Genomic DNA, 27,043 nt, shown 5'->3' with positions numbered 1-27,043 from the left:
CTTAATATATTATGAGAGACGTTTCGGTGTATCTACTAACACCGTTATGAAACAAATGATATACAACTTCTTAATATATTGAAATTATCTCTGGACAGGCGTCTATCTGCCAACCCATGGAGGCAGGGAGAGGATGACGCGGTCGGGAATCTGGATAGACGTATATCTGTCAGCCCCACGGTTGCAACGGTGAGTAACACAATCAACCGTACAATGTCTGAGTAGACATCTGTCTGCCACCATCAAACGTCTAATCTGTGGACAGATGTCTATCTGCTAGCCCATGAAGACAGCGAGGGGTCGAACCACTAAGTATCTATTAGCTGTGTAGACGTCTATCAGACAGCTCACGGCTACAGTGAGGGGATACAACAACCGGCCGTTCTGTCTCTGTAGACGTCTATCAGCCTGCTCACGGCTACAGTGAGGGGATGCAACAACCGACCGTTCTGTCTCTGTGTAGACGTCTATCAGCCAGCTCACGGATACAGTGAAGGGATACAACAACCGGCCGTTCTGTCTCTGTGTAGACGTCTCTCAGCCTGCTCACGGCTACAGTGAGGGGATACAACAACCGACCGTTCTGTCTCTGTGCAGACGTCTATCAGCCTGCTCACGGCTACAGTGAAGGGATACAACAACCGGCCGGTCTGTCTCTGTGTAGACGTCTATCAGCCAGCTCACGGCTACAGTGAGGGGATACAACCACCGACCGATCTGTCTCTGTGTTGACGTCTATCAGCCAGCTCACGGCTACAGTGAAGGGATACAACCACCGACCGTTCTGTCTCTGTGTAGACGTCTATCAGCCAGCTCACGGATTCAGCGAAGGGATACGACAACCGGCCGTTCTGTCTCTGTGTAGACGTCTATCAGCCTGCTCACGGCTACAGTGAGGGGATACAACAACCGGCCGTTCTGTCTCTGTGTAGACGTATATCATCCTGCTCACGGCTACAGTGAGGGGATACAACACTGTAGCCGTTCTGTCTCTGTGTAGACGTCTATCAGCCAGCTCACGGCTACAGTGAGGGGATACAACAACCGGCCGTTCTGTCTCTGTGTAGACGTCTATCAGCCAGCTCACGGCTACAGTGAGGGTATACAACAGACCGTTCTGTCTCTGGCGTCTATCAGCCAGCTCACGGCTACAGTGAGGGGATACAACAACCGGCCGTTCTGTCTCTGTGTAGACGTCTATCAGCCTGCTCACGACTACAGTGAGGGGATACAACAACCGACCGTTCTGTCTCTGTGTAGACGTCTATCAGCCAGCTCACGGCTACAGTGAGGGGATACAACAACCGACCGTTCTGTCTCTGTGTAGACGTCTATCAGCCAGCTCACGGCTACAGTGAGGGGATACAACAACCGACCGTTCTGTCTCTGTGTAGACGTCTATCAGACAGCTCACAGCTACAGTGAGGGGATACAACCACCGGCCGATCTGTCTCTGTGTAGACGTCTATCAACCAGCTCAAGGCTACAGTTAGGGGATACAACCGCCGACCGATCTGTCTCTGTGTTGACATCTATCAGCCAGTTCACGGCTACAGTGAGGGGATACAACAACCGACCGTTCTGTCTCTGTGTAGACGTCTATCAGCCAGCTCACGGCTACAGTGAGGGGATACAACAACCGACCGTTCTGTCTCTGTGTAGACGTCTATCAGCCTGCTCACGGCTACAGTGAAGGGATACAACAACCGGCCGGTCTGTCTCTGTGCAGACGTCTATCAGCCAGCTCACGGCTACAGTGAGGGGATACAACAACCGACCGTTTTGTCTCTGTGCAGACGTCTATCAGCCAGCTCACAGATTCAGCGAGGGGATCGAACCACCGACCGTTCAATCTCTTGGTACTCGTATATCTGCCAACCCACGGTTGCAGTGAGGGAATCGAATCACCGACTGTCTCATCTCTGGGTAGACGTCTATCTGCCGGCTCACAGACCCAGCGAGGGGATAGAGCCACCGACTGTCTCATCTCTTGACAGACGTGTATCTCCCAGCTATGGAGGCAGCGAAGGGATAGAGCAACCTATCAATCTCTGGATAGACGTCTGTCTGTCAGTCCACGGAGACAGCGAATGTATGACAGTGTCGAGAATCAAACTTTTTAAACAAAAACAGAATTAAAATCAATATTAAAAACAACACTATTTCGATACTCTTTATTCATTACTGACAATCAAGCAAAGATTGACTAACAGCCTTTCCATCACAATATATGTGACATCATCACTTACATACATGTGTGTATTTGTTTATGAATTAGCTATACGACGGGGGTAATGGGAACAATCGAGCTGAACTACACAATTCGGTGATTGCTATTGTGAGCAACGGTACATGGCATAGAGGAAAAAGCACCTGCTATCGCCCAATCCCTGATATCAACTCTTTAGTACAGGCCAGGTTGCAGTGGTTCCCTACACCTGTTCTCACCTGTAATCCCCACTGACATTTGTTTGCTTTTTAATACATCAAACCAACTTCCCCTGGGATAATAAAGCATCAACTAATCGCAAAGTAAGCATTACCATTAGAAGAGAGTGAGAGGGTTTGCACCCCCCTTTAAAAAGTTTTTTCAAGTTGTATCACGGTTTATTACCGTGGGGAGAAGACTTGAATTTACAGGTCTGGAATTTTCACCACATTACTGAAAAGAATACGATTGGAAACCAAAGAGATATAATATAAGTTGTTCACTGGTCATGAGGGGGGCATAGAGGGGCGGTGGGTTGATTGTCCCGCCGAAGACCCGGGTTCGATGGGCACAATTGTTTGCTGTTCCATGTTGTGGAACATAAACAAACATCGCGGGTACATCAACCCATGGGCCCCGAGGGACCAGTGTTCAACGTATTTATCTTACCGAACACCTTAATGTTAATTTTGAATTCATTGAATCACGGGTACAAATCTTTTTGTAGCCGTCGCTAGATTTTGCTGAGAAGAAAAACAGATTTAGAGTTATCTCCTTTCCACCGTTCGCATATCACAAAACATCGGTAATTTCCGTACATCATACGTGATTCAATGTTATTCGAGATAATAATTACTACCACGAAGTACCAAATGAGTTGCCATTGACAGCGGGGTACATTGAAATGTTACTCGCTTGTAAGCGGGGTACATTGAAAATAACAGAAGAGCGCTCAGCCAATCAGAAAGCGACATTTATGTGTCAGGTAAGATAAGAGCTGATATACCTGACAGTATAGACACAACTGCTTCCGTTAGTATAAGATTGGAGAGTAAACAAGGACAGAAATCAAACGGGTCAGATTTGTACCTGTAACCCTATCAGTCCTGGATGTTACACATAGGGACATGACACTTTTCCCAGCGTGTATTACCATCAGTGGTGTAACACCACAAATACCCCGAACGAGATGGGTCACGGCAGTAGTTAGCAGATCCTGTGACAGTTTGGGGAGTGTCAGCTCCTGGGATGGAGAACTTAAAGTCTTCCTTGACGCTGTGGGTTTGTGGCGACTGGGAATCCCATCGCTGACAGACCTTGCCAGTTATTGTTGCTGATAGAGTTCCGGTGTAAAACGCTTTTCCAGCATTTATCGTCCAGCAGCCAGAGACTGTCAAGGAAAACAAATCAGTTGATAAAAATACCAATCATCATGGGTCTAGCTGAATAAGGGAAATAAATGCGTCCAGACGAATAGAGGTGAGGTGAGTTGAGGTGAGGTGAAATGGGGTTTAACGTCGTACTTGAGAACATTTCGCTCATATGACGACGTGCATGCGTGTGTATGTGTATGTGCGGCTGCTTGTACTAGCCCAGGCTGAAGCTGGTTTTATAGTGCTAGCCCACTGAGATACCATACCGCAGTGAAGCATGAATTCCCCACTCAGTATATTGACTCAGAGCCGACCAGTCCTTGTTGTACCCATAAATGCCGAGCAAGGCAAGGGACCAACAAGTACCACATTTTAAACGTCTTTTGGTAAGACGCGGTCGGGGATCGAACCCGCGACCTTCCACTCTCCGGGCGGACGCTCTAACCACTACACCACGGAAGCAATCAGTGGAATAGGGGCTTTAAGGGGGTATCATGCTCTTCTACTTCTTTTTCTAGTTGAAGTGGTAGTAGTAGTTGTTGTAATAGTAGTAATGTATCATTAGTAGTAGTAGTAGCAGTAGCAGCAGCAGTAGTAGTAGTAGTAGTGAGTGAGTTTAGCTTTACGCCGCACTCAGCAATATTCCACCCATGTGGCGATCTGCGCAATTGGGAACCGATGGCATGTCTCAACTAAGCCAGCGAGCCTGATCACCCGATCCCGTTAGTCGCCTCTTACGACAAGCATGGGTTACTCAGGGCTCATTCTAACCCGGACCTTACGGATGTAGTAATGATAGAATAAGCAGAAATAATTGCGGTATGTGATGTTACTATTCCCGATATCTGTACAGGAAGGCTCTCGGTGTAAAGCAAGCAACAATTAACAACTTTTTACTGTTAACAAGGTAAGATCAGTAGTAGCCGTATGAGGAACATAAGTACTGGTAGTCACGGTAGTAGTAGTAGTAGTTGTAGAAGTCACATTAGTACCATTATTTGTAGTTAGTTGTAGTAGTGATTAGTAATCATTATCATCAGTAGTAGTAGTAATAATAGTAGTAGTAGTAGTAGTAGTAGTAGTAGTAGTAGCAGTAATTATGGTGATAGTAGTAGTAGTAGTAGTAGTAGCAGTAATGATGGTAGTAGTAGTAGTAGTAGTAGCAGTAATTATGGTGGTAGTAGTAGTAGTAGTAGTAGCAGTAATTATGGTGGTAGTAGTAGTAGTAGTAGTAGCAGTAATTATGGTGGTAGTAGTAGTAGCAACTGCTGTAGTAGTAGTAGCAACTGTTGTAGCAGGAGTAGCAACTGTTGTAGTAGTAGTAGCAACTGTTGTAGTAGTAGTAGCAACTCTTGCAAATGTTGTAGTAGTAGTAGCAACTGTTGCAACTGTTGTAGTAGTAGTAGCAACTGTTGTAGTAGTAGTAGTAGCAACTGTTGTAGTAGTAGTAGCAACTGTTGTAGTAGTAGTAGCAACTGTTGTTGTAGGAGTAGCAACTGTTGCAACTGTTGTAGTAGTAATAGCAACTGTTGTAGTAGTAGTAGCAACTGTTGTATTAGTAGTAGCAACTGTTGTAGTAGTAGTTGTAGTAGCAACTGTTGTAGTAGTAGTAGCAACTGTTGTATTAGTAGTAGCAACTGTTGTAGTAGTAGTAGTGGCAACTGTTGTAGTAGTAGTAGTAGTAGTAGCAGTAATTATGGTGGTAGTAGTAGTAGCAACTGTTGTATTAGTAGTAGCAACTGTTGTAGTAGTAGTTGTAGTAGCAACTGTTGTATTAGTAGTAGCAACTGTTGTAGTAGTAGTTGTAGTAGCAACTGTTGTAGTAGTAGTAGCAACTGTTGTAGTAGTAGTAGCAACTGTTGTATTAGTAGTAGCAACTGTTGTAGTTGTAGTAGCAACTGTTGTATTAGTAGTAGCAACTGTTGTAGTAGTAGTTGTAGTAGCAACTGTTGTAGTAGTAGTAGCAACTGTTGTAGTAGTAGTAGCAACTGTTGTATTAGTAGTAGCAACTGTTGTAGTAGTTGTAGTAGCAACTGTTGTAGTAGTAGTAGCAACTGTTGTAGTAGTAGTAGCAACTGTTGTATTAGTAGTAGCAACTGTTGTAGTAGTAGTTGTAGTAGCAACTGTTGTAGTAGTAGTAGCAACTGTTGTATTAGTAGTAGCAACTGTTGTAGTAGTAGTAGTGGCAACTGTTGTAGTAGTAGTAGTAGTAGTAGCAGTAATTATGGTGGTAGTAGTAGTAGCAACTGTTGTATTAGTAGTAGCAACTGTTGTAGTAGTAGTTGTAGTAGCAACTGTTGTATTAGTAGTAGCAACTGTTGTAGTAGTAGTTGTAGTAGCAACTGTTGTAGTAGTAGTAGCAACTGTTGTAGTAGTAGTAGCAACTGTTGTATTAGTAGTAGCAACTGTTGTAGTAGTAGTAGCAACTGTTGTATTAGTAGTAGCAACTGTTGTAGTAGTAGTAGCAATAGTAGTAGTAGTAGTAGTAGTAATAAGACTAGCAGTAGCAGCAACAGTAGTAAACTCTGTCAAAAAAGAAACGCAACCCCTGTATTTTAGAGATTTTGATCTGAAGTTTTAAGACGACACAGCATTTTTATTATTTAAGACAGAAGTCTGAAATTTGGCAGAATAATAACCAAGATGGGCATGTTTAAAATTGTCATTTCAAAAGTCATCTCACAGACACCAGTTTGTCACCAGGGGGGCGTCTTTCTCAGTATCTCGTATGAGCACCACGAGCTGCAATCACTGCACGGCATCTCCTTGGACAAGAACGGATAAGACGCCGGATTCTTTCCTGGGGAATGGCTCTCCACTCCTCCTGCAGTGCAACGCCGAGCTGTTGCAGCGTCTGTGGCGGCGGCTGACGTTGACGTACGCGTCGACCCAGAGTATCCCACAGGTGTTCAATAGGGTTGAGGTCTGGTGATTTAGAGGGCTATGGCAAGACATTGACGTTGGAATTCTGCAGAAAGTTCATTGTTGCACGTGCAGTATGAGGCCGGGCGTTGTCTGGTTGAAAAATCTGTGTCTGTTGGTCAATAATCGGGAGAAGGTGAGGCTGTAATACGTGGTTGATGTAACGTTGGGCTGTCAGGTTCCTTCAACGATCACCAAGTCTGATTTCTGGTTGTATGAAATGGATCCCCAAACCATAACGCTTTCTCCGCCAAATCTGTCCCCTGTCGGACGCAGAGGGGCGCAAAACGTTCATGACGTCTCCTATACACACGTTTTCTTCCGTCGTGATGTTGCAAAAGAAAACAGGATTCATCAGAAAACCAGATGCGCCTCCAGTTTTGTAAAGTCCATATCCTTACGTTGTTGCACCACCTGGAGTCGTCGGCGGAGATGTAGGGGCGTAGTACAGGTCCAACAACTGGTCTACAGGCACGTAAACCCGCTTCTTTCAGACGGTTCCTAATCGTTTGAGCTGACACTCTCCTCAAACCTGGTATTTGTGTGGCAGTCACGGTTGGTAGGGCATGCCGATTACGCAGGTGATGGACCCGGATGTACCGATCTTGAAGGGGGGTCGTGATTCTTGGCCTTCCACTTCTCGGGCGATCGTTGGTCAAATTGAAGTTGTTGTAGCGGCTCCAAAGTCGGGATATCGTTGTTTTGTGAACATTTAGGTGCCGTGCAACAGTTCCAAAACTTTCTCCGGCTTGAACACGACCAATGGCGATATTTCGGTCGGCAGCACTCAATCGTGGCATTTTTCACACAGCTTTTCATGCGACAAATGAATGAATATAATACGAAAGCACATGGGCTTTTATACACCCCTACATTAACTGCCATTTTCATGATTTGCATGTGTTTTATTTGTGCGAAGTCACCATGAGGGTCATTTCATGCGTTGTGACGGAATAAGCAATAAAATACACTTATGCGTACAAATGCAGTTGTTTGGATGGTAATCTTCATTAATTACGTGTATAATTTCAATACATTCGAATAACATTTAGTTTGGAAGCAATAACTTCATTCAAACGAATTTTTCATATCTGAGGACAGGGGTTGCGTTTCTTTTTTGACAGAGTTTAGTTGTCATTATTATTATCACCATGCCAATATTATATATCAGACTTAGTAACAGGTTCAGTTTGCAGTTGTGATTATTGGACGAGACTGAGCAGGGGAAATCGAGGCGTGTAGGCTGTACTTATATTTTCAATAGAACTTCAAGACGTTTTCATTTTGACATTAAACTAGGTTGCATCCTTACTGTTGACGCACTTCACGTTGACCATGGTCCAGTGCCCATCTTTCTGACACAAGCTCATCATCTGTTCACCAGGGTATATGCTAAGAAAACCCTTCTTGCATCTGTAGTTGGCAATGGCGTGAAGACCTGTTGAGCTGTAGACAACGTCTGTGCCTCCTGCAGGAGTTGGAGAACCACAATCCACTCTCAGCTCCGACGTCAGGTTGGCTGTAAAGTAAATCAACATAGAGACATTATGAAAGTCCTATGCTGCTTTTGACAACGACATGAGCAAGAAAAAAATGTTTTGACGTATGAGTCCACAAACAAGACTCAGTAAGCATAAATGACCCTGCAATGTCCAGCATATCTCAAACTCAGCATAATTGACCAGACGCCTTAGGTAGGAAAGCATCAACAGGTGTAAGTGTGTAAGTGTGAGTGAGTTTAGTTTTACGCCGCAGCTATACTCAGCAGCAAAAAAAACCCGTCAGTACGAATTCAAAATTAGACAGGCACTGTAATCAAATCATTACAGAAATGGACATGATTAACGGATCAAAAACATTTTTTGTATACAATTTCTTGACACATCAATGAATAACTCCATTCAGGATCTTCACTTCAGTATCTGGTGTGACCACCACGAGCGGCAATAACAACTGCAGCACATCGTTTATGCATGGAGTGCACCAATCGATTGATGAAGGCCATTGGCACCTTGAACCACACTCTGAGAAAGGCCTGGCACAATAAATCGACTGTGTTCGGCCTTGGTATGACATTATTCAGTCTCCTCTGAATTTCAACCAAAGGTTTAAATCAGGCCTAAGGGCTGGCCACTGCATAATGTTGACACCGTTCTGCTGTAGGAAGTCCCTTGTAGCTCATGCTGGAAAATGTTGTTCCGGTGAAATGTGATATGACGTGGGGTCTGAGAGCTTGGTCGATGTAGCGCACAGCTGTGATGCCGCCTCCTCTCCCTGGACCAAGGTTCTGCAACACCACAGAACCCACTCTCTGGTTCAGGCATATTCCATTCCATACCATTATGCTTGCATCTCCCCATGAATCTCTTTCCATAACACATTGGTCTGAGTAACGCTGGCCACGTCGTCGCCATATTCTTGTTCTGCCATCTGCAGTTGATACGCAGTACCGACTCTCATCTGTGAACAGAACATTTCTCCATTGCCTGTATCGCCAGTTTTGGTGTTGTAGGGCAAACTGTAGACGTTCACGCCGATGACGAGGGGTGAGGATAGGTCCACGTAAGGTCTACGGCAATGGAGGTTCCCGCTGTTAAGACGTCTGCGTACTGTATCAGTACTGATTGGTCTTCCGTGTGTTCCCACTGTCTGGCGTGCTGTTCCGGAAGCCTGCATGAAGGGATTCTGTACATGCTGCCGCACAACATGGCGGTCTTGTCGTCTTGTGGTCACCCTTGGTCTGCCAGTACGGAGGCGATCATTTGTGGTGTTGGTGGCCCGGAAACGTTGCTGAAGCCTGTAGATGGTCCGAACATTGACCTGGAAGTGATTGGCAACGGCTTGTGCAGTGTGGCCAGCTTCAAGTCTTCTTAGCGCCTGATTCCTCTGAACTGTCGTGAGTCGCGTAATCCTGCTGACGTTGTTATGTGAATGTATCAACCAGATTTAAGGGATGCATATAGGCCTGGTCCTTGTGAACAGCACGTGCAGCATGAGTTGCATGAAAAACATGGAGAACACCATACCATCTCCGAGGTCAGGTTGCGTTTTTGAGACCATTTCCTGGCTTCAGTTGGGAAGGAATGTCTTTGCTCAGATAAAGTTGGAAATGTTGTCAAAAATATACAATCAGACCATTAATTACATGAGTTTACAGTTATACGTTTCTGCGAAGGAAATTTCCAAACTGACATTTCTTTTGCTGCATAGTATATACGGCGGCGGTCTATAAATAATCGAGTATGGACTAGACAATCCAGTGATCAACAGCATGAGCATCGATCTGCGCAATTTGGAACCGATGGCATATGTCAACCAAGTCAGCGAGCCTGACCACCCGATCCCGTTAATCGCCTCTTACAGCATGGGTTTCTGAAGATCAATATTCTAACCCTGATCTTCACGGGTGTGTAAGTGTGAGTGTTCACGAGTGTGAGTGTGTGTGTGTGTAAGGGTTTGTATATATAGGGGAGTGCGTGTGGGTATGTGTGTGCGCGCGCGCGTGTGGTGGTATGGATGTGTGTGTGCGCGCGCGTGTAGGTGCGCGCGGGTGTGGCTATTGTTTCATGTTTCACTTTCCTTGTAAAGGAATATCACTTTCCTGGGGAAGTGAAGATTTGGTCATGTGGCAGTAATGGTATAAAATCGATAGTCAGATGAATGCTTTCGGTTATACAATATCTACAAGAAATACGTATAACGAACTACGGTCATGAGTTCCTTATATCTGTACCGCCTCCGTGGTGTAGTGGTTAGAGCGTCCGCCCGGAGTGCAGAAGTTCGCGGGTTCGATCCCCGACCCCGTCATACCAAAAGACGTTAAAATATGGTACTTGTTGGTCCCTGCCTGGCGCTCGGCATTAATGGGTACAACAAGGACTGGTCGGCTCGGAGTCAGTATACTGTGTCTGAGTGGGGTATTCATGCTTCACTGCGGCATTGTATCTCAGTGAGCTAGCACTATAAAACCAGCTTCAGTCTGGGCTAGTACAAGCAGCCGCACATACACATACACACGCATGCACGTCGTCATATGAGCGAAATATTCTCAAGCACGACGTTAAAACTAATTTCACCTCACCTCACCTCACCTCACCTCACCTCACCTCACCTCACCTTATAACCGTACTATAACCATAACCATAACCATACCCACCCAAGGCATGGATCAGTTCAACATATCTTCTCCTGCTATGTTGAGGTCTAACATCGTTTCGTAGCTGAAGAACACAGGCCTCTTCCCAGGCTTGTTCCATCTTAAAAATCCCAGTGGCCTTATAAATGTAAGCCCACCATTACCCTCATCCCTACCCCGCGGGATTTAAGCATTTCAGAGGCAAGTAAACATTAGATATGTAAGTAAGTCTGTTATACTTGATTAAGAGATGCATTACCTTGTGCTGTCTACACGTAACTGAACTAGGAACGAACAACATAAAGCTATCAGAGAAAGGATTACGTACCGACTGTGTTCTCCAGGTCTTTAATACGCTTGTCCATAGCTTTCAGGCGGGTTGCTTTGCTTTCTGAAAATATCATTTGCAATTATTTCCCCTGAAGATTCAGGATTAGAATTGGTTCCAGTTAGCTGAAACCAGAGTCCACGTACATGTATACTGTATATGTACACAAACTCACTGTGAAAATGTATTAAATATGTATCAGCTCATGAATAATACGAATTAAATATGTACCCAAGATCCCAGGTAAATTGTATAAAATATGTAAACCAACTCACTAACAGCGCGAATTATATACTCAAGTACTTAAGTACTCAAGCTTTTAAAGGCACTGTCTCGCGCATTTACGACAATATTTAGGCCTACATTATATATATTGGGATATATGGACTCACTTTAGCAATTAAAACTTATCATCCCTTACGACTTCCCTGAAATCGATAATTGAAACTTCGAGGCGAACAGATTCGAAACAGAGAAGACTTGCCACATATGGAATGTAAACAATTGTTCCGTACATCGAAAACTGTCGCACGCGATGCTGTCGGTGTTTGCCAAACTGGTTTCAATCACACGTTGTGCATAGGATATTCGTAAAGAGCGCTCCAAGGGACATAACTCTATGGGTTTCGCTTGAAATAATGTTTGGCCGGTGGAGGGCGTGGGAGTCAAACATTGCATTTAATTTATTCGAACTTTTTAATTTTGTATAGTAATTTAAATACGTATCATTTTGGAATAAATTATATATTACATGGTAGCTTTCTGAGGGCTGCTACTATTATTGAGAGAAATGCATTATCTATTTTAGAGACATGTGGTGTGGAATAGCGCCTTTAATATTTTCAATCACCTGTGTATTATCAAACTAATTTCTAAAAGAGAAACACCCAGCCCCGTGGCATTTTGGTGGTGAGTAAACAGGTCAGGACAAAGCAATGGTTGACAATCTAGAACATAAACCAGAAAACAAAACTAACAAAGTATAAAGATTTGGTGTTGGATGACTAAGTAACAAGTGCTACGTACTCACCACTGCCCACATCCGAGTTCCCACAGGTTTCATTCCGGGAAGCCAGAAATTGGTCCACGGATGTCTTAAATGTGTCGTAGTTGACCAAAACCCGACAATAGTCACCGGATTTGTTGGCATGTCCACAAGCAAACAGCAAGGCTACACACAGACAAAGTCGGAACACCATGCTGTCTTCACAGAGTGTGTCTCAGCAGGATGTGTGGTTTAGTTTGGAGTACTCTGGCTTTATAGGAAGACTTGACTGTCAATCACAAAATGCTGACATGGAATATGTATAAGACTTGCTTGACGGCACCTCTTGAAACATCAATGAGTCGTCGTACAAATACAATGCTGTACGCTGTAACTGAAGAAGGCTATAAGACGAACCTTTCTTGTACCCTCCTCCTCATGGTGCACGCACTTGCCCACCACTTCTATATCCAGTGTGTACTACTTATTTAACACTTGTATTGTCATTGGCTAACATTGCAACACAATTAGATCACAGTTAAAGGTCGGCGGTTCTGATCTAAATGTCACAATTTAAGCAATAATGACAAATTTTATTGACAACTTCGTGAGTACGACGTTTCAATACAGATTCGTGTACTTTCTTGTACCATTTCTGCTCGACAACGTACGAGCATCTATTACAAAACGTCACACTCGCCAAATAAAAACTCTTGTTAACCATAACAGCTGTCGTTATTGACACTCAATGAAACCACTTAGTACTTTCTAAACATTGTGATGGTGAATAACTATTAAAGCATATCTACACCCGCACATCAACAGTTACAGTTTGTTTATTGAAGATCTGTTGTGTATGTATGTGTTCGCAGTCGCTGGTGATGTACCCGTCACGCTACGTTATTACAAAGGCGATTTTGGGAGCCTCGTTATTAAGTCGTTATTAACTCACATATGCAAGTCTACACACTTGTCTTTTTCTGTTCTTGAATTGTCATAAATAAAGCCATCAACAAACATCGCGCAGTAGATGTTCCGGGGTGACTTTAACATAGATGAACACCAATAAGTGACAACAAAGTCACCTCTAACAACCTTCCTCAGATGTAATACATTAAAGTGGGTGTTGAAGAAAGAAATGTGTAAATTAGATGTCTTGTGTTGGAAACAGACCTGACCTGATCACACAACACGAAAAACATGTATTTTGTCTTTATCTGTGTAGTCATCAGATCTCTCCAGACTGTACTGCAAAATGAGTGAGTGAGTGAGTTTAGTTTTACGCAGCACTCAGCAATATTACAGCTATATGGCGGCGGTCTGTAAATAATCGAGTCTGGACCAGACAATCCAGTGATCAACCGCATGAGCATCGATCTGCGCAATTGGGAACCGATGACATGTGTCAACCAAGCCAGCGAGCCTGACCACCCGATCCCGTTAGTCGCCTCTTATGACAAGCATACTCGCCTTTTGTGGCAAGCATGGGTTGCTAAACACCTATTCGACCCCGGATTTCACGGGTCGTACTGCAAAATGACATGCATAAGCAGTACTTGTTAGTGTGTGGTGTTTATGAAAATGTTTATTTGGGATTGTAATGAACAGTATTGATTTTGAACTTGATATCCGATTACATCTTACTATGTGAATGCGAATATATTGTGTGTAATACTGTTGAGGATTGCTTTTCACATCAGTCTGTTTTAAACCATGACATTGTATTGCACCAAGAACTATAACGAACCATTATTCTGAATCTTTCTGTCACAAGCATTACATCATACCTACGTGAGGTACATGTACATGTATATAGTGATACAGGTCTATGTGTAGTTGTGAGGTACATGTATATAGTGATACAAGTCTATGTGTAGTTGTGTGTGGTACATGTATATAGATTCGGACTGGATACTTTCTTATCCTACAAGTACTCTTTGATACACTTTGTATTTCAAGGTAACACTATAATTTGAAGATTTAAATCAAAATTATCGTTTTTCGTTTAATCAAATCCAATTAGTTATTGTTATCAGCCAGGATCGTATGTAGTTTAGATAGTTTAGTTCGTTGTTTCGATTTGTTCAGGTTAGTTTCGTTTGTGTTTTGTTTAGTTTAGGTAGTCAGTGTGAGAGTAATTGCTTTATTGTTTTCATATAACACGCACCTGTTCTTATGATGACAGAAGTTTTTCCAAGGCTGGTGCAGTACTGTGGAATGTAATTCCAGACAACCTCGGGGACATTCAGAAACTCAGCGACTTTAAGTCTAGTTTGAAACTCACTTCTTCGAAATGGCATCCTACTGAAAACTTTGTGTCAGGGATCCATTAAGCGCCATTGAGCAGACCTTCACGGACTGAAAACAGGCGCTATATAAATGACTAGTTTGATTGATTTATTGATTTTTGTGTTTACAGCATTAGAATAGATGCCTTTTCGGGAATTTGCGTTACATTAGCATAGCTACTGAGACATCACAGAGATACAAATACATAACATATTTACATAAATTCATTGATTTTTAAGTATCTTCACATTTGTTTAAAAGAGATATGGTACTTGGAATAAGGGATGTACGGGCTCTCTTAGTTTTCACAATTGGAGTGAGTGAGTTTAGTTTTACGCAGCACTCAGCAATATTACAGCTATATGGCGGCGGTCTGTAAATAATCGAGCCTGGACCAGACAAGCCAGTGATCAACAGCATGAGCATCGATCTGCGCAATTGGGAACCGATGACATGTGTCAACCAAGTCAGCTGGCCTGACCACCCGATCCCGTTAGTTGCCCCTTACGACAAGCATGGGTTACTGCTCAGATCAGTATTCTAACCCGGTCATTCACGGGTTCACAATTGGAACTTTGTAGCGGCGAGGGGGGAGGTTGTATTCCGAATTTAAGTAGTGAGTTGGGTCAGATATAAGTTTGACAGCTTGATTCGCGATTTGCCGCTCATATATTATCACTATTTATTATTATTATTAGATATTTATATAGCGCACATATCCACGCACTAGTGCATGCTCAAGGCGCTGGTATTTTTTCCCTCTATCACTGGATGTCAATCTCAACGGCACATCTTATTATCAATCTCAACTCTCTGGGCAGCATACAACTCTTGCTGCCACAAGGCGCACCGAGTTATTGTGGCTTTCCCATCCTTACGAGGTACCCATTCACAGCTGGGTGGACTGGGACACATAGTCACAGTACTTTGTCCAAGTTTTACTGCACGTTGCTGTACCCGCAACTAGGTGTTTGCACGCATTCATGTGGCCACCATCTGGTCATCTACCAACGGATTCGTGGGTTCTGTTAAGTGCACAGGGTTGTGTACTGTACACTAGGGGTTGTGACAACACTGAAAGAGTCTGCACACAAAGTTGACTCCAAGGTTTTTACACCCGGTCACAGGTGGGCTCGATCCAGGCACCTCATGCTCGCTGGATCACTAGCCTGGTGATGATAAACATTCAAATCTGACTCCAGCGGTTGTATTTGCAGTGTAAAGAATTTTGTCTAAATAAGATTTGAGATGAACTGAGAGAGGCCCGTACCAGCAATGGAAGGACAATGTTAAAATACTCTGAATAAATTATGCATAACATGATGACATCACAGATGGGTTTTCATTAATTATCAGTAGGCCTACCTTTGTTTTTTGTAACATTTAAGAGTAAATGGTTTTCTGCACACCAAGTCGTGAAAATTATGATTAATGTCCTCTTTATACAGTTCTTCAGAATCAAGAGATGGGAAACACATGAAATAGGTTTCACACATTGTTCCCAAGTGGGGACGCCCCGGGTTCATCTGGACACAGGGCACTTGTTGGGGCAAAGTGCCGTGCTGGTACTGGTACTTTCAACCACTCAGGACTGACGTGTGTGCCCAGCTCTTGGATGAGGGAGACGTTTATCACGATATCATCCGAGTCGGTACTTGAAATTCCATCCTCTCATTTAACTAGTACCGCATGTTCATGTGTTTAAGTGAGATGTTGTGAGTGAGTAAGTTTTATGAATACATGACACTTTTATGGATACCAACTTCTTTTTAGTCTTTACACGACGTTTCAGAGCTAATTCTTGCTCATTTACCTGATGAAGGAGCAAGTGTTAGCCCTGAAACGTCGTGTAAAGAATAAAAAGAAACTGTTATCCATAAAAGTGTCATGTATTCATGTTCGTCCAACTTCTAAATGCCTTTCAAAAACTTCATCCGAGTGAGTTTAGTTTTACGCCGCTTTTAGCAATAGTCCAGCAATATCATGGCGGGGGACACCAGAAATGGGCTTCACGTTATACCCATGTGGTAATCGAACCTGTGGCCTCGGCGTGACGAACGAACGTTTTAACCACTAGGCTACCCCGTTGGAGGTTGGGGACACATAACAACTATGGCTAACACATGGCTGTCCCTTTCTCTGCACTCCTCCCTCGTAACAAATAGTCAACTGTGTCAATATTTTAATGATAGTTTGTTAAACAACTTTTTTATTTTTAGGACAAAAATTCTGCAAAAAACCTCACACAGTGGGTATGATGTTTTGATTATGATCAGCGTTTCATTGAGTCTTTCATGTTTATTAGTTTTCGAGTTAGATTGCAATTCATCGGTCCGCTTTTGAGCCAAACGGACTATAAACTGTAACACATTCAAAGAGAGCCGTTATTGTTAAATTTGAAAAGTATTGTAAAATGCGACCCTCCAATCGCATTGCCCTTAATGCTACTTGGAAGACCTGACATGACTATTCAACAGAATGAATATGTTTTCAATAGTGTACAAACTTTTATTATAGTCCGTCAACCTAACTTTTGGAACACTTTTTTTGCAAGTTACGATTAAACAACTTTTATTCGCTTAGTTAATAATGATATCTGGCGACCTAACTGGGTGTTGAATTGCTAACATTTATATCAACTATTGAAGATTTTACTTGAGAAACTATGATATAAAGTTTCTGACAACAACATTTTCACAAGGAAGTACTGGCAAGTACTTGAATAGCTGTCAACAATGTCGCAATGTGTGTGGCATGTGCAGGTTGGGTAACATCGTGATTGTGTATGGACATGTTGAGAAGGGTCCGTATCACCAAACTATTTTTCATTTTAGACAGATTTTTTTAATTATTCATTTTGAAAGGTAAAGGCAAGTAATTAATATGATTATCAAACATCATAATATTACAAAGGTGAGAAGGTGAAGACTTGCCATATTATGAGAACATATCAATGTTCAGACTCAGATTCCGATGTGCCAGAAGCCTCGACTTCAATGTCAGAGTCAGATTATGAGTCCAAATCTATGATCAATGGTGTGACCGTTTCTAACTGCAAACCATCATTTTGCCAATATTGTTCTTCTACTTGCTAAAACATGATCTACACATTTTTTACACAAATCTGCTGGGAAATTTCGTCAATCACAATACGTTTTGCGTCGGCTAACTTTGTTGTAACGATTTGTTCTTCTGTGCAACTTGTTTTTTAAGGTGGCCCCATACCAGTTCTATCGGATTTTAGTCACAGTGATGGGGTGGGAGACGTACAACTTCATAACCATGTTGTTTACGCAGATTGTCAATTTGATAAATAGGTGGTTGCTTTTTGGTAAGAATAATCTTGTACAACTTTACTGTTGTTGATTTTGATGGGTGATCGATGCCATGTTGGTCAAGCCAAGCAATCATATCTCCCTTTCTGGAAGTTGAGGTTGGACACTTATCCTGGGGGTCAATGCAGTTGTGATAAGGTGCATTGTCCATTCCGATCACAGAATGGTCAACCAGTGCTGGAATCAGTGAGTGAGTGAGTGAGTATGTTTTTACGCCGCTTTTAGCAATATTCCAGCAATATCACAGCGGGGGACACCAGAAATGGGCTTCACACATTGTGCCCATGTGGGGATTCGAACCCGGGTCTTCGGCGTAACGAGCGAACGCTTTAACCACTAGGCTACTCCACCGCCCCTGCTGGAATCAGTAGTTCAGTCACATATTTAGTAAACACTGCGGAGTTCATTTCACTGTGGTAATCCCTTCCATCCTTGGATTTGGCCCTGAAAACAACATCACATCCAGGAGGAAACCCCAAGTGAGAGCCAGCATGAAGAATGATGAGTCTCTCTCCTTTTCCAAGAGGTATTCTTCTGTTGTTTTCTGCATCTGGGTGCTGCCATTGGTAAGAAGATGTATGGTTAGCATTTACCCACGTTTCGTCAAGCCACGCCATTTCATGTCCTTCTTCTCTCATCTGACATATCTTCATCAGATACCGAGCTCTCATTGCTATGATATCGCCCCTTTCACACAGATTGTCAATTTGTGGTTGCACAGTCTCTTGAGTGAGTGAGGGAGTTGTGTTTTACGCCGCTTTTAGCAATGTTCCAGCAATATCACGGCGGGGGACACCAGAAATGGGCAGTCTCTTGAAGCGGTATCCATATTTGAACAATAACTTGCATATTGCGTTCTTGGAGACATGGATAGCATGGTCATCTTGAAGAATCTTTTTCAACTTTCTGGAAGATATAGCCTCATTCGAACTGCGTAAACGCCGAATTACATCCCTCACTACTCGTCTATCAAAATTATCCAGTTTCCCCTTTCATGATGTTTTGAGATGCTCCCCGACCCACTCGGGGTTTCAGTGTCAGACTCCACAGCATTGTCAAGGGATATAATGCGACGAAGCATGTTCTTGATACTCGGGGTTTCAGTGTCAGACTCCACAGCATTGTCAAGGGATATAATGCGACGAAGCATGTTCTTGATACTCGGGGTTTCAGTGTCAGACTCCACAGCATTGTCAAGGGATATAATGCGACGAAGCATGTTCTTGATACCTTGGTAGCATGAAGTGTACGTTTCGTGAAGCAATTCAGAGAAAAAAAAGGTTTTTTGTCTCTTGGCTTCTTTCCCGTGCATCTTTAGAGAGCATCTTGCCGACACCCGAACACTAGCTGTGACGTCACAAACACTCCCCCATGAAATGCTCCTGCATGCATGTACATAACATGTTGACACACGCTGCGACGTTATTGATAGCTATTCCAGTACTTGCCAGTACTCCCTTGTGAAAATCACAGGGGCTTGTAACGCTACATACTACTGCGCTTACCCCCTTGTAATACAAATCAATAATAGCGATTTGAATCTATAATCGTTTGTTAAACAACTTTTATCCTAAGTTGAAAAAAATTCTAAGATTTAAATGTTCAATTGGCAAGGTAAAATTATGAGGATTCGCAATCGTAATTTCACTTTATTTGATTTACTATTTTGCTTAAAGTGAAATTCATCGGTACGTTTTCACTGCAAACAGACTATAGTACTAAGATCCCGTCAGTGACAGTATATACCTTGATGGCAGTTTTAAGCGTTACAAGCCCCTGTGGTGAAAATGTTGTTGTCAGAAACTTTTAATGATAGTTTCTCAAGTAAAATCTTTAATAGTTCACATAAAGTTTAGAAATTCAACACCCAAGCAGCTCGTCAGATATCACTTTTAACTGAGCGAATCAAAGTTGGATACCTTTTGTTGTTTAAACGTAATTGTCGATTGAAAGTAACACGTATAATTCTCCATATTAGTTATCCCAGTTCTGGTCGTATCCCAGTTCTGTTCGTAACAGTCGTGGGTTCGATCCCCGGGCGCATTATACCAAAAGACGTTAAAATATGGTACTTGTTGGTCCCTGCCTGGCGCTCGGCATTAATGGGTACAACAAGGACTGGTCGGCTCGGAGTCAGTATAATGTGTCTGAGGTGGGTATTCATGCTTCACTGCGGCATGGTATCTCAGTGAGCTAGCACTATAAAACCAGCTTAAGTCTGGGCTAGTTCAAGCAGCCGCACATACACATACACACGCATGCACGTCGTCATATGAGCGAAATATTCTCAAGCACGACAATAAACCCAATTTCACCTCACGAGCCACAGCCATTTTGTAAAGTAAATAGTAACATACAATTTAACTAAATGTTTATTCAGATTTTAACATTACGAACATAAAAGAAAGAAAATCTAAATTGATATATCTCCAGCAACAGTTATATCTATAAATAAATATGTATACATATGTATATGGATATATCTCCTCTAACTAAAACAATATGTAAACACTTTTAAATAATATTACATTCACAAATCATATTTGAATTTTCATACGTCACATGTCTCCTTTAAAACAAGGTATTGCACTTAGATCCAACCTGAAGTAAAATCTGCTGTACTGTTGGTGTTATAGAATTGAGCCAATGGACTGCAAGGATGCAAAAAGATTTAACCAATCAGGAAGAGCGTCACACAAGGCTTATGCATTTTTACTGCAACTGTCCATGCCCTCTATTCAAATACTGACAAATGTTAAATATTGTTGTTTTAAATATTTTGTAATAACAATATAATGGACCATAATTCAGGCAATACAATTGTTTATGAGCCCAAGATGCTGGCATGACCCTCATGGGTGGATCCAGGAATTTTGAGGAATTTCGAACCCCTGACACCCCACATGCCAAAACAAAATTTTTAATGTGGTTTTAAGTCATTTTCAAAAAAAAGGGTGTGTGAACAACCCCTGAACCCCCCCTCTGGATCCGCCAATGACCCATAGCTTCGGTCAAGTTTCTTGGGTCCATATAATGTGATATTACCCTCACGAATGGTCAATAATTGGTCGATTTTAACATACACATTCAAAGCACATCCTAAGTATCACACTTCCTGGATTCAAATCATATCGGTACAAGTTCACAGCAATGAAAATTGAACTGTACATCTAGTGGCTTTACAAATATACTCATGGAAACAAATAATGGAATACCTGAAAGAGCCAAGTGTTCCTTTATTCTTTTCCAGAATTTCACCCACAGCGCAATACATACCTTGTGAATAAACATGGAAAAAAATAAAGGAACACTTGTACTTTCAGGTGTTCCCTTATTCTTTTCCATGAATTATGTACATATAGTGAGAGAGGATATTTTCCTAGCCTTCTTCATCATTGCACTGTAAAAAGTTAAAGCTATATTTTCTGTACAAATAAGTAACTTTTGAATAATATGTGGAGTGAGTGAGTCAATTTAGGTCTACGCTGCTTTTAGCAACATTCCAGCAATGTCATGGTGGGGGACACCAGAAAGTTGTCTCACCCATTGTACCCATGTGGGGAATCAAACCCAGGTTTTCGGGGTCATGAGTGAACAATTTAACCTCCAGGCCACATTCACAGCCCAAATACTATATGGAGGACATCTGGCTAGTTGGGTTTTTTAAAAGCCATAAAATATAGTGTTATCCAAAAATTGACTGTTTCAGTGATGAAACAGTCAAGAAATTATGTAAATAGGTCATTGATAAGAGAAAAGAAAATTCTGTTCATTAGTTTACTCCAAACTGGTTAGTGTATAGTTTGACATCAAGGTCATTTTCAAAGAAGACATCAGACAAAGGGGAGGTAACTGTGTAAAATACAGGGTTCATGTCATGAACCTTTCACTGTGTCAATAAATTATTTCCTTTGATAGATAAGATAGAATATTTCATTAAAAAAAACATAAATAAAAACTATTTCATTTTCTTAAGGTATGGTTTACCTGAGATCGTGACAATCTGGAATATTTACATTTAATTTTACTATTATTTTTCTTTGGCTGATTTTTGGAATGCTGAAACCCATACTGTCAAATGACTAAAAAACTGTTCTCTATTTGCTGGCTAACTTCTGTTGTGTCATATTTGGATAAAATATGTTTTTTTTGTGCAAATAAATTGTTGTTTTAATTTAAGAACTGATGTCAATATTATCTACATTTATGTCAGCATCAATGTAAAAAGTATAAATCTGCACACCTTTTTATGTTAATACCTTCATAAATGAACAAACATGCGGATAATTCATATGAATATATCAATAATAAAAATATATAATGATAATAATCGTAATATTTATCATCAACACACTACAGACTGTAGACAATGACACAAAATCAGTGACTTCATTCAGCGAAAACTACCATTTGTAACTACTCGCCTCTTTCTGCAGGGGCTGATGCAGCTCTTTGAGAAGGGGTGGTGTGCGTGCGTGTGTGTGTGTGTGTGTGTGTGTGCACACACTATTGAGAAAAACGAGTTTCAATGGTCCTTTAACAAACTTTCATCACAAAAGGTGGCATGCTCATCCCTGCATCTACCCTTTGGATCCACCTATGCTTCCGTGACCTACAAGAAGACTCCTACTTGTATAGTACGCCATTATTGCCAAGAATTGCGGCAAACCACTCCAAAAAATCACGTGGAGTAAAATGCATTTCAAGGCATGAAAATGGCAGCACTGTCGAACTTTGAAACTATGCACAGCACACTTTAAACTTAAACTTTGAGATAAATGAGCAGCAACTTTAAACACTGAAACATGTTTACGAAAGGGAATGACTGAATAGCTGTTTTGCCAATGGGCTATAGGATATTCTAGGTGTAGCCATGTTTGCAAATTCAGAGTTATCTTTCCTTGGAAACAGTACAAGACTATTTTCATCTCCATGCCCATTTACACTTAGACAAGGCCCAGTCGTGAACATGTTCACAAGAGGGGTACAAGTCGCCATCCAGCTTGCCGGAATGACACGAGTAGTTACGAATGCGCAAACTACAACACAAGCTTCACTCATACAGTTGTCAGCCAATCAACAAACAGCAATTGTTGTCTGTGGATGTGACCATTTCCTTCTTTATGAAGACATCAACAGAAGAACTACCTGCTTGGTCAGCGAATCATATACCACAGAATCACTTGCAGTTTAAACAATCATTTTCAATAAAGAACATATGTCCCTAGTAAATATCTAAACCAGACGGGTTCTAACATTGTAAGTGTATCATACAGGTACATACATTTGATCATTCTGACACAACAGTTCAACATCAGCAGATAATTAACAACATTTGATTCAAAGCACTGAATAAATAACAAACACTATACACAGTATAACAACAGGAGAGTACTATATTTTAGTACAATATGCAAAAATTTGAGCACAGTGTGACTAGACATGTTTGCACCAGTGGGGACAAAAAATATATATATATATATTGCAATAAATAATACATTTCGGCAGAAAATATTGACAAAAAGTTAAAAAATATTTTCGACAGACCAATATAGATCATATTTGGATTGTGGTAAAGTTGACAAGATTATTTTAAACTAGAATACTTTCTGAGGCTCCATTGTGCAGCATGTTTGCAGGTTGAAACAATTAGTTAAATTCAATTTGCTCACATCTGAATTCACATTTGCAGTTGAAGAAACATGACTTTTGAAAGCAACAAGAACTCCAAAAAACAACTAGAACCAGGTCAAGGTGAAGGTCAAGGTCATGGATATAAGGAAGAGGAAGGATATTAACACTTTTCTCTCAAAAAGGTTATGTTCACCCAAACTAATAAATAAACCGAAACAAACATGCTATGATTAAGTAAGAGGCAAGGTGAAAGTTTAAAGGTCAATGACTCTATTTATGATAACTAACATTGTGGTTTTGTATCGCTGAACCTATTGTACAGCGGCCTTTCGGAAATGTTTTCAAAGGCTAGGCCTTATTTCGTCACGGATTGTTAACAAACAATACACAACAGGATGTCTTTCTACTTTTTTGTCGTGTTTCGCAACATTCCATCAATATGACGGTGCCGGACACCAGAAAGGGCTTCACACTTTGTAGGGAATCAAACCTGGGTCATCAGTGTGACCACCAACCACGACCAAACTCAATAAGGATGGCTCAGATCTATGGTCAAAGTTTTTTCCATTGTCTCAGGGACACAAACCAATTGCTGCTTCTCAAATCACCAATACACCTTAAACGATAATCAAGGCAAACAGACTCAACCCCATGATCACTGAGATCTGACATGCATTAGGGAATAATACTGGAGCAATTGTTCAAATGTGGAACATGTGGAATGTGGGACGTGGAAGCTGGATCCGGTAGAATGTGGATCTGTGGAATAGGATTCCGTGGCATGTGGATCTGTGGAATATGGTTCTCTGAAATGTGGAACCTGGAACCTATAGACATGGATCTGTGGAATATGGCTCAGTGTGATATGGACTGACTGACTGAGTTTTGGTTTTACGCCGCTTTTAGCAATATTCCAGCAACATCACGCATTTTAACTTGGGCACACCAGAAATGGGCTTCACGGAAATCTCACCATGTGGAAGGTTACAAACCAAACTAATACTGAACCCCTTTAGGTCATGGCGAGGGACACCAGAAATGGAGCTTCACACATTGTACCCATGTGGGGATAGCCACTAGGCTACCCCCCACCAACCCGTGTGATATGGAACCTGGACCCTGTGCAACTTGGAAACTTTAGGCAGGTTCTGTAGAATGAGGATCTGTGGAATATGGTTCTTTGAAATGTGGAACCTGGAACCTTTAGACATGGATCTGTAGAATATGGTTTGGTGTGACCTGGAACCTGTGCAACTTGGAACCTTTAGACATGGATCTGTAGAATATGGTTTGGTGTGACCTGGAACCTGTGCAACTTGGAACCTTTAGACATGGATCTGTAGAATATGGTTTGGTGTGACCTGGAACCTGTGCAACTTGGAACCTTTAGACATGGATCTGTAGAATATGGTTTGGTGTGACATGGAACCTGGAACCCGTGGAATGTGGCTCTGAGATATGTGGAGCATGATACCTCTGGAACGTGGATCTGTGGAATGTGGAACCTGGAGCCTTTGGGCCTTTGGGTACAACAGATGTCTGTAGACATAACAAGTATCTAAGGATATGATGAGTGTCTTTGGATATGAAAGGTGTCTGTGGACAAGAGATGTGTCTGCGGATATGATAGGTATCTGTGGATATGACGGGTGGGCCTTTGTGTACAACAGATGTCTGTAGACATAACAAGTATCTAAGGATATGATGAGTGTCTTTGGATATGAAAGGTGTCTGTGGACAAGAGATGTGTCTGTGGATATGATAGGTATCTGTGGATATGACGGGTGGGCCTTTGGGTACAACAGATGTCTGTAGACATAACAAGTATCTAAGGATATGACGAGTGTCTTTGGATATGAAAGGTGTCTGTGGACAAGAGATGTGTCTGTGGATATGATAGATATCTGTGGATATGACGGGTGGGCCTTTGGGTACAACAGATGTCTGTAGACATAACAAGTATCTAAGGATATGATGAGTGTCTTTGGATATGAAAGGTGTCTGTGGACGAGAAGAGTCTGTGGATATGACGGGCAGGCCTTTGGGTCTGAAAAGTGTAGACATGTAGACATGACAAGTATCTAAGGATATGACATGTGGATATGATAGGTATCCGTAGATCTGACAGGTGGGTAAGTGGGGCTTACAGGTGGGTAAGTGGGGCTTACAGGTGGGTAAGTGGGGCTGACAGGTGGGTAAGTGGGGCTGACAGGGTAAGAGAGGTGTCAGTAGACATAACAAGTATCTGAGGATATGACAGGTGTCTTTTGATATGAAAGGTGTCTGTGGACAAGATATGTCTGTGGATATGATAGGTGTCTGTGGATATGATGGGTGGGCCTTTGGGTACGACAAGTGTCTGTAGACATAAAAAGTATCTAAGGACATGACAGGTGTCTTTGGATATGAAGGGTGTCTATGGACGAGAAGAGTCTGTGGATATGATTGGTATCTGAGGATATGACGGTGGGCCTTTGGGTATGACAAGTGGCTGTAGACATAACAAGAATCTAAGGATATGACAGGTTTCTTTGGATATGAAAGGTGTATGTGGACAAGAGATGCGTCTTTGTATATGATAGGTATCTGTGGATATGACAGATGGGTAAGTGGGGCTGACAGGTGGGTATGTGGGTCCAACAGGTGTCTGTAGACATGACAGATGTTCATGGAGGACAAAAATCTGTGGATTACAAGAATCTGTGGATATGATGAGATAAAATAATGGAGCAGCAGCAGCAGCAATATGACTGACTGACTGACTGAGTTTAGTTTTACGCCGCTTTTAGCAATATTCCAGCAACATCACGCGGGGGACACCAGAAATGGGCTTCTCACATTGTACCCATGTGGGGATTCGAACCCGGATCTTCGGCGTGACGAGCGAACGCTTTAACACTAGGCTACCCCACCGCCCCAGCAGCAATATGAAGTCACATCACTTGACTGAAACCAGTATTTCACATTAAATGAACGAAATGATATAGGTGAAGCAAATATATAGGGCCTTTGTTGTCCCTCTGCAAGTGTCAAATCTAATTGTAAATGACTATAAGTATGAAGTATGACACTTGCAAGATGTCTTCCTGCATTATGAACATATTTATAACCTGAATACGCTACTCATTTCTTAAATTAGGCCAGAGCAATTTTATTTCTTGTTTTATGGATTTTTGTCCTCAGAAAACTTAAAGGCAGGAGGGAAAAAAAATAAAAATAAAATCACCAGTCAAAGTAACATTCGGTCTAAATATTCAAAGTATGTTACTTTTGGCAATTTATGAAGTGTATATGGGGCAAGAAACACTCTAAAAACAAAATTTCTTGTATGTTTACATTTTTGGCCAATAAAAACATTAGGATTTTATTTTTTGAGCGGAGAAAATTAATTTTTATATTTTTTCTTATTCTTGAAAAAATACGACCGGTGAATCCTTATGAAGATGTTGACGAACAAAATGGGGCCTGACCAAACCTTGGCCTTTCTTTACTGATTTCAACATAAACATAATATAGCCCCAGTTGAAAGGGTATCAAGACAATGTAAGGGAAGCAACTCTTTGATCAGCTGTGTGTATGATGTTGTACACGATGTAACCCAGACAAGCCTATCACATATCAACAGGGCTCCAGATAAGGGTCTTATCGGCGTATGTACGGATTAAAAAATGCAAGATACGGTAGGAAATAATTTAGAAAGCGTAGCAGATACGCACCACAACAATGGTGTACGGTCTTAGAATCATTTACAGACGTAGGGCCCAAACGTATTTATCTGAAAAATTATTGTGTTATTGTTTATTGACCTGTTTACACAAGAGTAGCAATGTTGT

At 41.8% G+C, this 27,043-nt stretch overlaps 2 protein-coding genes across 2 annotated transcripts; both read right to left on the bottom strand.

Annotated features, from left to right (window-relative positions):
• Positions 1 to 3,089: 3,089 nt before the first annotated feature.
• LOC124265420 lies at positions 3,090 to 12,394 on the bottom strand. The gene is made up of 4 exons (XM_046700213.1): positions 11,998 to 12,394; positions 10,968 to 11,030; positions 7,817 to 8,023; positions 3,090 to 3,599 (listed from the first exon to the last, which is right to left on the bottom strand). Exons 1-4 carry the CDS (start codon positions 12,164 to 12,166, stop codon positions 3,310 to 3,312), a joined length of 729 nt encoding a protein of 242 aa, XP_046556169.1. The 5' UTR covers positions 12,167 to 12,394; the 3' UTR covers positions 3,090 to 3,309.
• Positions 12,395 to 17,191: 4,797 nt separating this feature from the next.
• On the bottom strand, positions 17,192 to 26,433 carry LOC124265423. The gene is made up of 4 exons (XM_046700215.1): positions 24,572 to 26,433; positions 24,307 to 24,517; positions 17,877 to 17,930; positions 17,192 to 17,232 (listed from the first exon to the last, which is right to left on the bottom strand). The coding sequence occupies exons 1-4, from the start codon at positions 25,280 to 25,282 to the stop codon at positions 17,192 to 17,194; spliced, it is 1,017 nt and encodes a 338-aa protein (XP_046556171.1). The 5' UTR covers positions 25,283 to 26,433.
• Between the last annotated feature and the right edge of the window lie 610 nt (positions 26,434 to 27,043).

The sequence above is a fragment of the Haliotis rubra genome, unplaced genomic scaffold, assembly GCF_003918875.1.
Source record: "Haliotis rubra isolate DU_JTF1 unplaced genomic scaffold, ASM391887v1 Scf979, whole genome shotgun sequence".
Lineage (NCBI taxonomy): Eukaryota > Metazoa > Mollusca > Gastropoda > Lepetellida > Haliotidae > Haliotis > Haliotis rubra.
The sequence above is the reverse complement of the archived record's forward strand: the minus strand, read 5'-3'. Positions and strand labels throughout refer to the sequence as shown.